General features: G+C 30.6%; 2 protein-coding genes across 2 annotated transcripts; one reads left to right on the forward strand and one right to left on the reverse strand.

Annotated features, from left to right (window-relative positions):
* The first annotated feature begins 2,308 nt into the window (after positions 1-2,308).
* On the forward strand, positions 2,309-5,605 carry LOC141449051 (uncharacterized). Its single transcript, XM_074118087.1, has 3 exons — positions 2,309-2,334; positions 3,415-3,530; positions 4,054-5,605. Exon 3 carries the CDS (start codon positions 4,306-4,308, stop codon positions 5,449-5,451), a length of 1,146 nt encoding a protein of 381 aa, XP_073974188.1. The 5' UTR covers positions 2,309-2,334; positions 3,415-3,530; positions 4,054-4,305; the 3' UTR covers positions 5,452-5,605.
* Positions 5,606-6,926: 1,321 nt separating this feature from the next.
* RpL32 (Ribosomal protein L32) lies at positions 6,927-9,943 on the reverse strand. The gene is made up of 4 exons (XM_074118094.1): positions 9,792-9,943; positions 9,525-9,673; positions 9,290-9,442; positions 6,927-7,123 (listed from the first exon to the last, which is right to left on the reverse strand). The coding sequence occupies exons 2-4, from the start codon at positions 9,615-9,617 to the stop codon at positions 6,965-6,967; spliced, it is 405 nt and encodes a 134-aa protein (XP_073974195.1). The 5' UTR covers positions 9,618-9,673; positions 9,792-9,943; the 3' UTR covers positions 6,927-6,964.
* Between the last annotated feature and the right edge of the window lie 5,369 nt (positions 9,944-15,312).

A 15,312-nucleotide genomic window follows, 5' to 3' on the forward strand; every position in this document is an offset into this window, starting at 1 on the left:
ACTTGGTAGAAGTTGAAAATGTGATTATGATAATAATATCTTTGATTTTATCCGTCATAGCACGCATGTTTATTATATCCCTGACCGGGTTCGGACTTTCATCCAGTATTAGAGGTAGATATTCAGTTTGGTATAGAGATTTCGACTTCACTTATGATTTTTTGCTGACTTGCTACTCGTATTTTACCGTCATGCTTCTGTAATTTCTTTGGTGCGGCCTTTAAATTTTTATCCATTGTTACAGTTCTTTCGTAGATCAGTTCCTCACTCCATTGATATGATTAAACTCCAGAAATATGATGGAATTCCTCAAGAGTGATTATCATAAGACGGCCCTAGACTACATTTCAAATCCTTGAAATGCTTATTTTGAATTTGACCTAATTATGACTCTGCGAAATAAACATAAATGTTGAAATATAGTTATAGAAAAGGTAACTGCTAAGATTTTAATTTCAAAAAAAAAAAAGCCTGTTCACGATATATGCACATTAATGTTGTAGATAATATTTTGGGAATGTTAGAAAAAGCAGTATCAACATAAATGACAGTACACAATCAAGTTAATTTTGAACAAGAGCTTGTATTTATGCAAATATTAATTGAATTAAAAATCTAATTTATATGAACAGGTGAAATGCGGAGAACGGTTGTAGTACAAATAAATAGTATTTGCTGCCAAATTATTCTGTCCGTTAAAACTATTAATAGAACAGTAAGTTCACGTGTGACAATAACACCTATATGTATTTGTTATCATTAATGTTATCTCTTACATATAGCTGTCGTAATTCTTATCAACTTTCAGTAATATGGTCGCATTCAGAAATGTTTTTGTAAGTGGTGAAGTAGTAATACATGTTCAAAAATGAATTTTATTTATATATTATGCTGATTCTGATGTTATTAAGCTATCATTAAACGGAGGTAATATATTTAGTGCTATCAATTTATTTATTTATTTATTTTAGTGCTGAATTTTCGTACCCAAACCTTAGTTATCTCAATAAGAAATAGAAATCTTGTTAATTTAATTTTTTGAATTTTTTATAAATGATGAGAACGTTTTGTTTCAGATCAACTGCTTTTTTAGAATGTAATTATACAATTGCTTTGATAAAAGGGCGTGGAATATTGGGTATTTACATTGATAAATTATCAGATATATTTATCCAACTTATCCACTTAAGAGCTGGGTAAACTCTAGAAAAAATGTGAACTGAATATGTGAGACTAAACTCTAATTTTAAACCAAGATAATTTATGCGGTAGTATTTGTATTTGATTGTGGAAATTAAAAAGTTTAGAGTAAATGTAGTAAATAAACTTGATTTCATATGTGGTAATGTTGATATATGACAACGTAATTGTTTAAATAATTCTTTTGCAATAGACCTCATGATTCCGGAGCGAGGTTCGGTTCTTGGAGTGAACACTTTGTTGTTCCATTATCATTTTGGTTTCCGGGAAATGATCCTAAATTAAATGTTCAAAAGTGTCCTTTCAAAGATTTCAGGGTCTCACGGTCTATGCGTTGTTAAAAGCCTAGTGATACCGGAAAATAGAGAGTTGGTTAATTAATGCAATAGATATCCCTCTGCTACCATGTGATGGTGGTTTATCTGAAGCAACCTATATCGAATGTTCCATCCCTCATATTACCTCTGCCTCACGATATCAATCTAAATCGAACTGACTCAAACTCGAGGTATAACTCGTGCTTGATCTGTTTCAATCATATCAGAGATGAATAGGATTTCGAACGCCAGGGTTTTCCCCTGTTATTTTTCTAATTTTTGTAATTTTCTAATTTTTTGTCTGATGGTCTATATTTTGACTTTTGAGTAATGTAAAATGGAAGTTGAAGTTGGCATTTAAAAATTCAGGCAGCAGTTTCCTAAGTACACCCGAGGATTTTTCTTTTAGAATCTTCCAGAAAAGGACCATTCCTATTTTTTTCATGTCAATATTTTTTTTTTTTTTTTTTTTCATTACATATTTAGTGAAACTAGATTTAGTGACTAGAAGTAAAATATACGGTAGCCGAATCAGCCAAATTGTTTTTCTTGCGTTACAATTAATTTTTACACTTTGTAAAAAACTTATACTTAAATTAGTTTATTTGAACAATTTTTTTCAGGTTATTTAAAAACACTAAGTTCTAAGCCCTTGAAAATACTGATTACCTATTTCTATTTGTGATAACATTATCAGTATTACGTATTTACTTTAATTTAAGAACAATTTTATGTAATAGAAATTTTATGTTCATTCCATAATTCCAATTAAGCAATACCAACTCACATCAAAATATTCAAGAATCCTTTGCTTTGTGTAAGTTACTCTGATTTTTGTTGTTACATAGTAGCAAATAAGGTAAAATTTGTTTGCAAAGCTTTTAAAATTTGTTTTGTTTAAACCAGAATTTCTGTTATGTTATTTTAAAACATTAAAATTAAAAAAAAATTGTGTAACATAATGATGAAATGATGAGTTTAACGAAATCGAAGTCCTTTACGTTAAAAAAAAAAATATCCAAATTTCGTTCTAGTTGATCGATTTTTTCAGTTGTGGAGTGCTCTAATAATGAGATTAACATTACTCCATACAATATGTAGGCGGGAGTACAGAGACATCGTTCTTGCTCGAAGGCACGAGTTTATCTTCTCCCAAAAAGCTATACTCTGACAGGGAGTCAGAGTTAGAGCCGTTATATCCTCCCCCCTTCCGACTAACTTAATAAGACTATCGTTGATGTGATGTACGCATGTAATTAGTCAGGCTGAAGAGGGCCAAACAGACCAAATCGTCCGAATGACTCTTAGACCTTGTTGAAGAAATACCATATCAACTTATGCGAGTAGCTAATTATTGACTTTTGAGCCTACCTCTGGCTCAAAGTTTCACCCACCATTTGATAGGGCTGTTTGTGCGTCCACGTTTTGAAGTCTCCACACTGTGGTATTTTGCTATGCCGTTAAAGACTTGTCCTTGAGGATACCGCAAGGACCTTCCAGGTTCTGGGAGGTTAATTACGCTTTGGTCAGGTACTTATTGTAATGTCCATTAATGAAGTTTCTCATTTCCATGAGTTAACTTCAAATAGGATTTGATACCCAATATTGCTAGCTGGATGCCTAAGAAAATTACTTCAAGTACTATGGAATTGATAATCCTCCCGTTAAAGTATCACCAACCAAAATGTATTGCAACTAGCACTGCCTGAAAGAGTGCGGCCAGTTTTCTTTGGCCTTGTATTAGGCTGTACAGCCTGCCTCCCTACAGGAGAGAGGTAGAAGAAAGTAGTATAAAGAAATAATGCCACGTTTACTTAAATTTAAAATTATTATAAATTTTAGGTATTTCTACAGTAGCTGAGAGGATGAGATATGATTCTAGTATTGTATATGCTAGGGGATCTTCTTACAAGAGTGTCTTCCACAGCATGTTATGACGGATGTTTCTGTTTCAATACAACGTTGAACTGCTCCAAACAATCATTGACAGATTTACCAGCTATTCCAGAAACGGTATACCATATTTTCATTCTTCGTCTTTTTGCAGGAATTCATTTATTGTGTAAAAATAAAATTTAAAAAAATAGCAATTCAATATAAATATCTTTATTGTGGAAACAAAAGTTTGAATATTAGAATATAATCTCACTTAATTTTCAAGTTTGATTCCGGTGTTTGATGAATGCATACAGAAAATAATTTTAGCAAATTAAAATTAATAAAGCAATGGTGTTCTATAATTACATAATTGTGTGCTTAATTTTAACGCAATCTTTGGTAAAAACCAAAAGTTAACAGCGCTTTAAAACAGAAATAATTGGACCATTATTGAATTTATCAACCTCATGCCTTTTTAAACGGCATTTATTTACTAATACTACTACTGTAGAACATTCGTTAATTGGACTCGTCAAGTTATTATGAAAAATATGCCGAATAAATTTATTTTTTCAGCATGAAATCATTGTGAAACAGAAATATATAATTTTGATTTCTTGGTATTTCAAGAATTTATATGAATATATCTTTTTTTTAGGTAAACAATGTTGACTTGTCTTATAATCTAATTTTTCAAGTAAAGAATGAAAATTTGATCCAGAATGTGGAAGTTTTGAACCTTTCTCACAACCGAATAAGAATTTTTGAGTTAGATATTACAAAATCTTCTCTGACTAAGCTCAAACTATCTGACAATCCCCTGAAGGAATTGGAAATAAATTCTACAAGCTTAAAATTTCTTGATATATCTTGGTGCGATATTTCTCATCTTCAACCTGGTTTCTTAAATATGGTGCCATCACTTGAAGTACTGGATGTTAGTCACAATCCTTTAAAAATTATACACCCTCTGAGCGGCAATTTGAAACAATTATATATTCAAGGATGTTTGTTTCATAAAATTACATTTAATTTGCCAGAACTTGAGTTTTTGGATGTTTCATTCAACAGATATATGACTATCCTAAAACTGGAGTCTAATTTGACTACTTTAAAAGCTTCGCATGGTTCATTCTATCAAGCTGAATTGGCTTTACCTAAATTAAAAGTATTAGATATTTCACACAATAAATTAAGTCAAGTATACTTTAATAATCCTTGTTTAGAAATATTAGACATATCGTGGAACTCTTTAAGAAGTTTAGATTTAGTAAATGTAGCTTTAATAACATTAGATTTATCTCATAATATGTTAGATGAATTACAACTTTCCATCAGTGATCTCATATTTTTAAATGTTTCTTTTAATCCAATGTCAGTTCTCAAAGTTTATTCTGGATCTTTGCGTGTTGTAGACTGTGCGTCTTGTAAATTACAGTACATTGATTTACCGCCAGTACAAACGTTAAATCTTAGCAGAAACAGTCTGGAGCGTTTTGTAGGTGAAGCAACTTATTTGGATCTGAGTTATAATTTGTTAGTTAATTTTAAAGGTAAATCAAAATTTGTAGATCTTAGGGGTAACAGACTTAGCTTACCAAAAAAAGTTGAAATTACAGGAAATGCTTTATTAGGTAATAATCCATGGTTGTGTAAATGTGAAGATAAAGCTTTAAAAGATTTATATTTAAAAGCGGTTGATAAAGTGATTTGTGCTTCACCAGAGGGAAGATCATGGGAATCTTGTTTCGCGACAAAACTACCCAAATATATGAAGGACTATCCTTGGATACCTTTGGTTGTTTCAGGGGTGTTAACTGCATTAGTAGTGATTTGTGCGTACGCTATGAAAAGGCGCTTATGGACTGATAGATCTTCTCCAACACAACCTTCTCAAGATTTTGAAGAAACAGTACAAATAAGAGAAAGGTTAGAAGATAGATTACCATCTTATGAAGAAGCGTTATTAATGAATAAACCGAGATACTCAACTTCAAACAACAGGAGATCATATGAAATTGTACCCAATAGAAGGCCAAGCTCCAGTTCAATATAAACAAAGCTTCTAACTCTATATTCTAATGAAATAATTACGTTAAAAATATGTAAAATATATGATCATTAATTTCTTAAAATTGTGTACATAGCTAAATTAGTCATAATGATCCTGTATTTTTTGTATTGTATAATAAAATTTTCATTTTACCCTCTTTGTTCAAATTTTTGTGATGGTACTTGTACATCCCTATGAAATTTTTGAAAATAATAGATTCTTGTCATATGCCTTCTAACATGCAGGTTAGGGATTCATCCGTAGTCTAGATTCAATCACATCATCTTAAATGTACAGGAGCAGATTTAAACCATTAGAGACCCTTAACTCTTGTTTAGCTCGCCAGAATTCAAAAATTAAACCATAAAATATTATCTTAACAAAAACTTAAAATTTATAAAATGTATAAGCTGATTATACGCCAAAAAGTACTGATTTGTGTACCTTTTGTCCTTTAATCAACCTTCATACTTACTTTTTTAAACTATAAGTTTTTTTTAAAGGAGATACCATAGAGCAATGGTCAGCAACCTATGACCCCTGGGTCACCTAATGACCCACTGGGAAAATTTTAGTGACCTAGTAAACAAATCTTATTAACCCGTTGTCGCAAATGACGGCTATAGCCGTCCGATCTTTTGATATGTAGGCAAACGACGTCTATAGCCGTCGTGCACATTTAATTAATAAAAAAAAAGTACAGCGTTAGTACGAAGTGTACTAACGCATACACTTGTTAATTATTGAATTAGTAAAGCAAATGCTGTATATAGTCGTCACGACGGTCATAGCCGTCATTTGCTCTGGAAAGAGAAAAAATGACATGATGAGCAAATGACGGTTATAGCCGTCGAGAGTTTTTTTGGAAAAACCGTGGCCAAATTGTGATAATTTTTACTTCCAAACATACAACTTACACTTGATTCCATCTGGCAGTCATAAACAATTGAGAAAAAAAAGTGTTTCTGAGCACGATCATCAAAATAAAAGTGTGCGGCAACGGGTTAACGACAATTGGTAGGTATTCTTGCCAACGAATTAAAGTGTGCTTGTTTTGAGATGAGTTGCAAAATGATGAAATTCTATTATTACGCAGCAACACGTTTCAACATGTACTTTTCTGCTAACATTTTATGATTTCTTTCAAGTTATAATTAAGGATTTGATGATAACAAATTTGTAGTTATCTACAGTAAGGTATATTGGATTATTCCATCTGTAAATTTTGTTATTTTCTTTACTCTGCGATAATATATAATCCAAAATAGAAGTGATGGGACCCACCAGCGAAACTTTTTTTTTGAAAAAAATTGAAAAATGACCCACTTGTAAGAAACTTTGCCGACCACTCCATAGAGAATAAAATGTTAGAAAATTTCCGAAAAAAGGCAGATCATTCTTAAATTAACCTATGAAATGTGACCAATGAATTCTTTATTATTTTCTATTTCTTGAAGGATTAAATAATATCAACAATATAATTAAAAGAATGAAATATTTAATAATTTACAATTAATTATTCATTCTCCTCTGTCCTCAGTCTAGCATTAGCATTTGTTACTCTAACAGAAAGTTGTTGAGCTCTTTCAACAATAGTTTTCCTCTTCTTGGAGGACACACCATGCGCTATCTCAGCACAAAATTTGCGGTTTTGCATCATCAACATCTCTAATTCCTAAACAGAAAACATAATGAAATCTCTTTAACAAATGTTATAATGATTATTTTTACTATTGCATATTACTTACTAATTTAGGTAATTCAAAAGATTATTCTTTTTTTTTTAAATCAAGAAGTGCTTAAATGTGTTAACCATTCGGTGAAAACTGAGAACTTCTTACATAAAGTGCATAAGCTCACGGAGTATTTAAAAATGTGACAATCTTAGAAGTACATAATCAAAATCACACTACACAAATTTAAAAATGAAATTTCATTCCTTTGGTTTTTATCAGCAATTACTTCTTAAAAAACAATAATAAATTAAGTAGGCAATGAGCTCATTGGTGCCTGCATCATTTTTTTAGCGCATTGACGGCATCCGGCCAGTGATTTCTTGTTATAGACAAATATACATCACCGAATAAGCATCGTAGGATTTTAAATATGAATAAAAAAGACGAAATGTAAGGGCAGGCAAATACTTATTCAATATTACTGGCAAATAATAAGGTTGCCCTCAAACTTAGGACCCACCTGTTCCTTTTAAAAATGTTTGTAAAAAATTAATGTACCTTTATTTATCACGTATTTCTAAATTAGGATGATGATAATCTGTAACTTGCATACTAGAGGAAAAAGAATTCATAAAATTTCTCACATAACAAAGGATCTATAAAATAACTATTTTTGATAGATGTATTATTTTTATTCTCAAAATATAAATTTAAGTAAGTAACCTCCTATTTTTTTCACGCAGGGCTTACCAAATTGTAAAATCATATTTCATATTAGCAAAATCGTATTTTTTTTCTTATTAAAGGCGCGTCAACAACTGAAGCCATTGACAACCGTATCTCTTTTCAGTACATTGTCAACCTCCGGAGAGTGAACCCGGGATTAAAATTTAGTATATGCCAACAAAAGAGCTAATTCCTTCCCTTTGAGAAGTGTAATACCGTCATAATGAATTGAGTTTTTTCTATGGTAAATTTACACACATTTTTGAAACGTTTTGCTTATAAATACAGTTGAAAAACATTTTATAAATTTTAGGTTAAAAATCGTTCGTCAATTTTCATCAAATTTAAGAAGCGCCACAGCTTAATTTTGCTTTTGTCGAAAAAAATTCTTGAATTGGATTAAATGAACTATAATGGAACATCAAGGTGAAAATTCTCCATAGGTCTGTTTTGAAATATTTATATATTAGATCAGTCAATAAAAAAAGGAATATCGTTACTTAGTGATTCTACTTCCTACTTGACTCGGAAACCATGCTCTCTTACATTGTTACCTATCTATATCCTGCAAAGGAAGTGGATTAATAAGTTTTATCTAGGATTTCGTCGTCGAAAGAAGCGGCCTAAAAGTGAATTCAGCAATAGACATGCCAATGTGCACACAATATGCTTAAGGAAGCCAGCAGTTGTGCGAAATGTAAGAAGAATACTTGGAACTGGACCAACTTTCACTATATTTTTTGCAGGGATTATTATTTTGCAATTTTTTATTGCAAAGAAGTTGTAAAAAGAAAATACTTGATTAAGGACAGTAGTATACTCTCCAAACTTTTAACTCGGTCACCATATTCACTCTGTTCAGAATAACTAAGGCCTAGACGTGATTTAATAATGGGGGGATCAAAGCTTGGCAATTAAAAGCACACTCTTAACTATATATAACTTATTTTCAAAAAACGCTATACAAATTAAAGATAGCAAAAAAAAAGTACTTAAAACAGGATACAACCACCATCACAAAACCTAGACGGAGTAACATTTTAGGTTTAAGTTTTTTATTTCAATCGTATTGGCTGAATCTATCATATTGAAGTTGAAAGCAGTGAGGATCATTAATTTATAAGAACCACACTGGAACTATAAACAAGTAGGAAGTAACTTACAAATCAACTTCTTCGTCTGGTCATTTGTAATAGTAGCGTAATAGTAATGATAGGCAAGAACTACTGAATTCAAACGTGCACTACAAAAACAATTTAATGAAAAAGCCACTGGACAAGAGATACTGTAGAATTTTTCGCATTTTTTATGTAATTCCAAGTTATCATCAACATGATTTCCTCATTACCTACTTCTAAAAAGTCATTATTATTCCTCGGAATTTTCACAGAAATCAAGTTCATTAAGCTGAGAAGTATAATGAAAACACTTAAATGTACCTTGACATTATGTACAAGAACTTTTCTGAAACCAGTAGGAAGCATGTGTTTTGTTTTTTTGTTGCTGCCGTAACCAATGGATGGCATTAAGTATTGGCCCTTAAACCTTCTTCTTACTCGATTATCAATACCTTTAGGCTTGCGCCAATTTCTCTAAAAACGAAAACAAATGTCATTCCATGAAGTTGAATTAACATATAATGAAACACAAATCCAAATAAATTTCAAACATTACCCTGAGTTTCACATATCTGTCACTCTGGTGACGAATAAATTTTTTGGTCCTCTTTTTTATAATTTTTGGCCTGTAAACTGGTCTAATGGCCATGTTTCTGACTTTCTTGTCACAGGTTAGAATTCAACTACAAAATATTAAAAACTCTCCTGAAAGCACAAATTGAATTCAAATTAAGACTTAACACATCTTAGCATCAGATATGTATAATAAAATTATTTATGTCAAATGATCAACGAGAAATAAATGGATTAAACTTAAACATACAATGTGTACAGCCGAAAACGTGAACGCGAAAGAAAAGCCAGTAACTTATACACACCCGTTAGGAGCGCTAGTTATGAAGCAAAAGAGCCAACATATGTCAGCCAATACCTGCTGTATTAGTACATGGATTTAACTGTTCCCCTTTCATAACCAAAAAGAAATTTTGAAATCATCAAGAATTTGAGAATTTATTAAATTTTAAGTCCTTACTTAATAATTATATCCAGAAACATGTTTTTCTTACATCATAGTATGCAGAGAAAAAATCAACTTAATAGTAAGAGAAATGGATTCCCTCCAGAGATCCCAGAACCGAATTCTGATGCCTTCCCTTAGAATTTCTTTTTCAAACTTACGGCTAAGTAAAGGATATGCGATAAACAGTTATCGAATTAACTTTAATATCAAATATCAATAGTTTTTCAGAAAAATATTGATATTTGATATTAAAGTTATTTATTGCAACACAAAAACCAAACGTATCGATAACAGGTTAAAATCGAAAGAAAAGTATTGTAACTTCTGAGTACATGTATATATTTACAGATCAAATACTACAGAAATAAACAACTAACAATTACAATTACAACTAAAATTGATTTAGGACAAAGAGGAATAAAGATGACTCTGCTTTCTAATCTTTTTTATCTAAACGATTATTTATTAATTATTTAAACGATGAAATTACAGTTGCTCAGGCCATTTATTAAAATATTACCAAAGGGCTCTTGGCCGTCAATGTAAATAAATGGACTAGTACAATTTCTAAAAACTGACCCGTTTAAAAATTAAAACTATAATTTTTATTTGCCATTTTTTAATTTATTCTTCAATATCTTGAAAGACGAAAATGTATTTTTAGAAACGGTTAAGTTTTAATTTATGGTAACTTTGGATAGAACACTTTTTATTTCAAGATTAAGTGTTATAAATAATTTATTTCATTGAATATGATGATTTTCAGATTGAAGCAGCAAATACTGATAGTACTGCTACCTACAAAACTGTTAAATGACGTTGAAATGCAAAAAAAAAAAAAGTTGAGAAAACATCCAACTAAAACATAAAAATAACTTTTGTTATGAATCAATGACTAAAAAATGTATTATTTACTTGTAGTTAAAATGCATGTTTATATCACAATGTAATTAATTATATGAATTTTTTACTTTTATAAAGATAATGTATAGCTTGGTAGAAGAATAAATAAATATCTTTAATAAAAAAAACTAAATCTGCATACCTATTTTTGACGTAGACTTAGATTTTTTTTTTGGAAATATATAATAATAAAATTTAAAAAGAAGTGCTAAAATATGTTTAAAACTAAAAAAATTAAAATTTGATTGGAGTAATTAAAATAAAAAATTGTTTTAAAAAAAAATCCGTCAGAGAGCGCAAAATACAAAAAAAAATAAAATGTTAGTTCTAAAAAAATCCATCAGAGAACGCAAAAAATTTAAAAGTTAAAAAAATTAACAATTAGTTCTTAAAAAGTCCGTCAGAGAACGCGGAAAATCAAAAAAGTAAAAATTAACATTTAGTTCTTAAAAAATCCGTCAGAGAACGCTGAAAATCAAAAAAGTAAAAATTAACAATTAGTTCTTAAAAAATCTTTCAGAGGGCGCCACTTATCAAGAAATTATTTTATAGTAGTTCCTAAAATATACCACAGGTAGCACTGATGTAACCTTTATATATGCATGGACGGAAACAAATTTTTTTCAGTACGACTTGAGTGACGAACGGGGGCATATCGCTTTGTCGCTCGTCACTTCAAACATACTTTATCTAGTCTAACATTCAATTCTGTCCCTTAAAAAATCATGAATGTTTGTTGTATGTTGGTCATACTTCAAACATGTGTATTTTATCTAGTCTAACACCAAATGTAAGTCTAGCATCTTTTTCATAAATTGTACCAAAATTAACCATCTAATAAAAATTAATGAATTAATATCCCACCCGCCACTCCCTGCAAATTCACTGACTTATATAGCCTGAATGTATTTTTGAACACTCGACAATGAAGATACATTTTTTCATTTTTCTCAACAGAAAAAAACTTATTTCGGCTCACTTCCGGTATCATTAATTAACACTTACCTAATGCCATCTAACTGCCATGATACCTTATTTTAAAAAACACAGAGAAATAGTAATTAAAAAGAAAACGAAAAAAATGATTAACAAATTAACTTTAGTTCATGCTTCTTTTCCAGGGAGCGGTACAATCACTGTTTATACTAGCATTTTTCCAAAACCATTCTTGTTTTATCTCAATATTCAATATCTGTATATATTATATACAGTGTAAACACAATTTTCCCTCAGTATGATTGTTCGCCCCACCATCCCACCCCAGTTATCCAGTTGCATCTTTCCCTTAAAGAATCATGAATGTATTTTGTATGTTGGTTATAGGTGTTAATATAGGAAGAGGAGATATATTCGCTTCGGCGGTCGTGTATACACGTCAAACAAAATCTATTTCGGTGTGTTAACGTGTATACTCGTTGTGAAAAATGTATAATTGCCATTAACTATAAAAACTCGAAATTTTAATAAAATACAATAAGAATATTATTTGATGGGATGTTTCCTTTATCTTACTAATAGAACTGCTAAGTATTTTATACGTTGAGGATTAATTCGTTTAATTCCGCACACTGTGGGGGGTTTTAAAACTAATTTCACGCTTAACTGGTTATTAACTTACATATGTATATGAAAAAAAAGTTTTCGATTATTTTGTACGTGTTTATATTACTTTGAACGTATTAAATAATAGATATATAATTAAGTAACAACATAGATGCACGTTAGCAGATGATTGTGTAATTAAAAACATAATTTTGTATTAGAAACATTAAAAAAGAAATTTTGAAAAAATGGACTCAGTGTTGTTTACCTCCGAGGTAGTGAAATTATAGTTAGTGGTGAAAAAGATTGTAAATACTTATAAGGTTTTAGTTAAAGAATATAACTAAAACCTAAATATAACTGTAAATCATTTAATAAAATTTTCATTATTATTATTTCCCCATCTGAAATTCAATACTTAATTTTCACACATATCAAAGTAGGTATCATAAAAATGGAAATAAATTACGTTTTGTTTGAAGCTGAATCACAAATTCTTCATATCGATGCGATCTAGCGGAAGAACTAATAACTAATTATTGCTAAGTAGTTTTCCACTTAGCCAAAAGATCGCTCTCACAACAGATTTTGTTGCTCTTCGGTAGGTATTTTCCGCATGTATCCCAATTTAAAATGTTACTAATTGTATTTACTTTTCTTTTTTTTTTTTGTTCAATGTGTATATTAATAAGGGCTTTAGCCAATACACAATAAACAATTTCAATAATAATAAAGTATAAAAGGGAAAGATTTAAATTATATGAAAAAAAAGTTTTCGATTATTTTGTTACATGTGTTACATTACTTTGAATGTATTAAATAACAGATATATAATTTAATAAATTATAGATAAGACTACCTAAAGAATATTGCACAGATGGTGTAGGTAGATTCCTTCGTTTAGAATCTAGTTCATTATCGGAAACAGAATGGATGCGAATCACCTCATATTTTACAGTCGTGCTACTGGAGGAACCCTTGAAAAAAATCATTTTAGGAGAAAGCTGAGCTTAACGGGGCTGCAAGTTGACAAAAGATTGAAAAAGCCAGAGGATGAAAGCATTGGATAATAGGAAAAAATACTTCATTAAAACATCGGTAGATATATTCAAATTTAGTTCTCACATACTACTGGATGAAAAGATGGAGCCGGTAGAGGTAATCACTTCACATGAAAGCTAAGCATTACTGGGCGCATGGAGGAAATACTGGAAATTCATAAATAATGTTGCATTAATAACTTCACCTTACATAAGTCTGCAGGTCTGCAGAAATTGGAACATTTTTCTGTCAAAGTAAATTTTTTATCAAGAAGTTCAAGCACGTAGCAACCAAAACCATTCTGTATTCAATTTTCTTTAATAAAGTTTCATTTGGTTCAAAATGATTTAGAATTTCTATTTCACTAATGTTCCCACCTCCCACAACACTTTACTCCGGGCTCCAGACACTTACCGGATGACTTAGCTAAGGGAGGAAGGTAACATATTTTTTGTGCTACTCAAATTATCTCATACTGTTTTTCAAAAATTAATTAAACTAAGTAATTATTAAAGGTTTCTGTATACTTAGAGTATATCAAATACTTTAATATTCTAAAATTAGAGGTGTATTTCATAGGGAGGGAGAGCGAATTTAATCAAAATTATAAAGAATTTTCTGCATTTGTACTGGAAAATGATTATATTTAAATGAAATATCTATGAATATATGATTCAAATAATAAATAAAAGTGCGTAAATAAGTAAAATCTTGAAAAGAATACTGAAGCGGTCACTTCATGTTTGAGTGTATGACATTCACAATTTATTAGGACAACAGACTGAAATATAATCTCAAAAATAATAGCCACATCAAAAACAGTGATCTAATGATCGAAACAGGTATGACAGCAACATTACTTCTGCATGATATTCAAGAATATGCATGACAGTCAGCGGCTGATATCAGAAATATATTTGCAAAACTGAAGAAACAGCATTAATCAGACAATTAGAAACTTCGAACAGCAACTAACCTAAGATAGAAAATAAATGATAATAATAACAAGTGAATTACAACAGACAAAGGCAACTCTACGGTAATATTAACACATTCAGACAATTTGAACAAAACACGAGGTTAAGTACTATAAAACTCCCACCGTTATCATACCTAACAATGAAAATAAGTATCCATGAATCCATCATCACCTCTCCTTGCTGCACTCCCCGAATACAAATGCAGAATGATAAAAGTATGCAGGTGGAATCAGTCCTGGTTACCATGACAATGGACTCGTTCCGTGGAATTGGTGTTGAAAGCGTTCATTTCTATTGGCTAGAGTCGGTGAAAAAAAAGGACTGAGTCCGAACTCAAAAAGATTTAAATCGTTCCGGATTCTACTCAACTGATTCCAGGAGATTCTTGCACGGTGCCTCCCTCTTTTCTCACTAAATGCATAGACGAATTAAACTGTTAATTTCTGTATGATTACCGAGATCTTCTCTCATTTTTAGCCTTAAAGTGAAATCTCATTGCTACAGAAAAGATCGAGTAAAGCTTAGAATTTGGAAGTACAGATTGGGAAGAAAATCTATCAAACAGAACTATTTCACGCTTGATGAATTGTTACCAGCAGCGAAAGAACACTGTCCGGAAGCCGGCAGAGTACTAAGAAGGCTTCAATGTTTTGGATTTTGACTCGCCTTAATTAACAAAAAAAATAATTAAATTTATTTAAAATAACAGAAACTGAAAATAAGTTACAACAATTTAACTATTTCAGATTAAAGTATTTTTCACTATCTTCTTGTGGTCTGTTAATATGTTAAATTTGGGGGAGGGGACAAATTAAAATATTTTTCTAGGGAATAATGCAAAACAATACTAATAATAA

The sequence above is a fragment of the Rhodnius prolixus genome, unplaced genomic scaffold (assembly GCF_049639745.1).
Source record: "Rhodnius prolixus isolate KJV_2025 unplaced genomic scaffold, Rpr scaffold_2, whole genome shotgun sequence".
Taxonomy (NCBI): domain Eukaryota; kingdom Metazoa; phylum Arthropoda; class Insecta; order Hemiptera; family Reduviidae; genus Rhodnius; species Rhodnius prolixus.

Excerpts from the sequence above, each read along its gene's own strand:
- LOC141449051 (XM_074118087.1), top strand. The coding sequence starts at position 4,306 with ATGGTGCCATCACTTGAAGTACTGGATGTTAGTCACAATCCTTTAAAA.
- RpL32 (XM_074118094.1), bottom strand. The coding sequence starts at position 9,617 with ATGGCCATTAGACCAGTTTACAGGCCAAAAATTATAAAAAAGAGGACC. Across the intron at positions 9,443-9,524 it reads ACAGATATGTGAAACTCAGG|AGAAATTGGCGCAAGCCTAA; the intron begins GTAATGTTTGAA and ends TTTCGTTTTTAG. Across the intron at positions 7,124-9,289 it reads TTCTTGTACATAATGTCAAG|GAATTAGAGATGTTGATGAT; the intron begins GTACATTTAAGT and ends TTTTCTGTTTAG.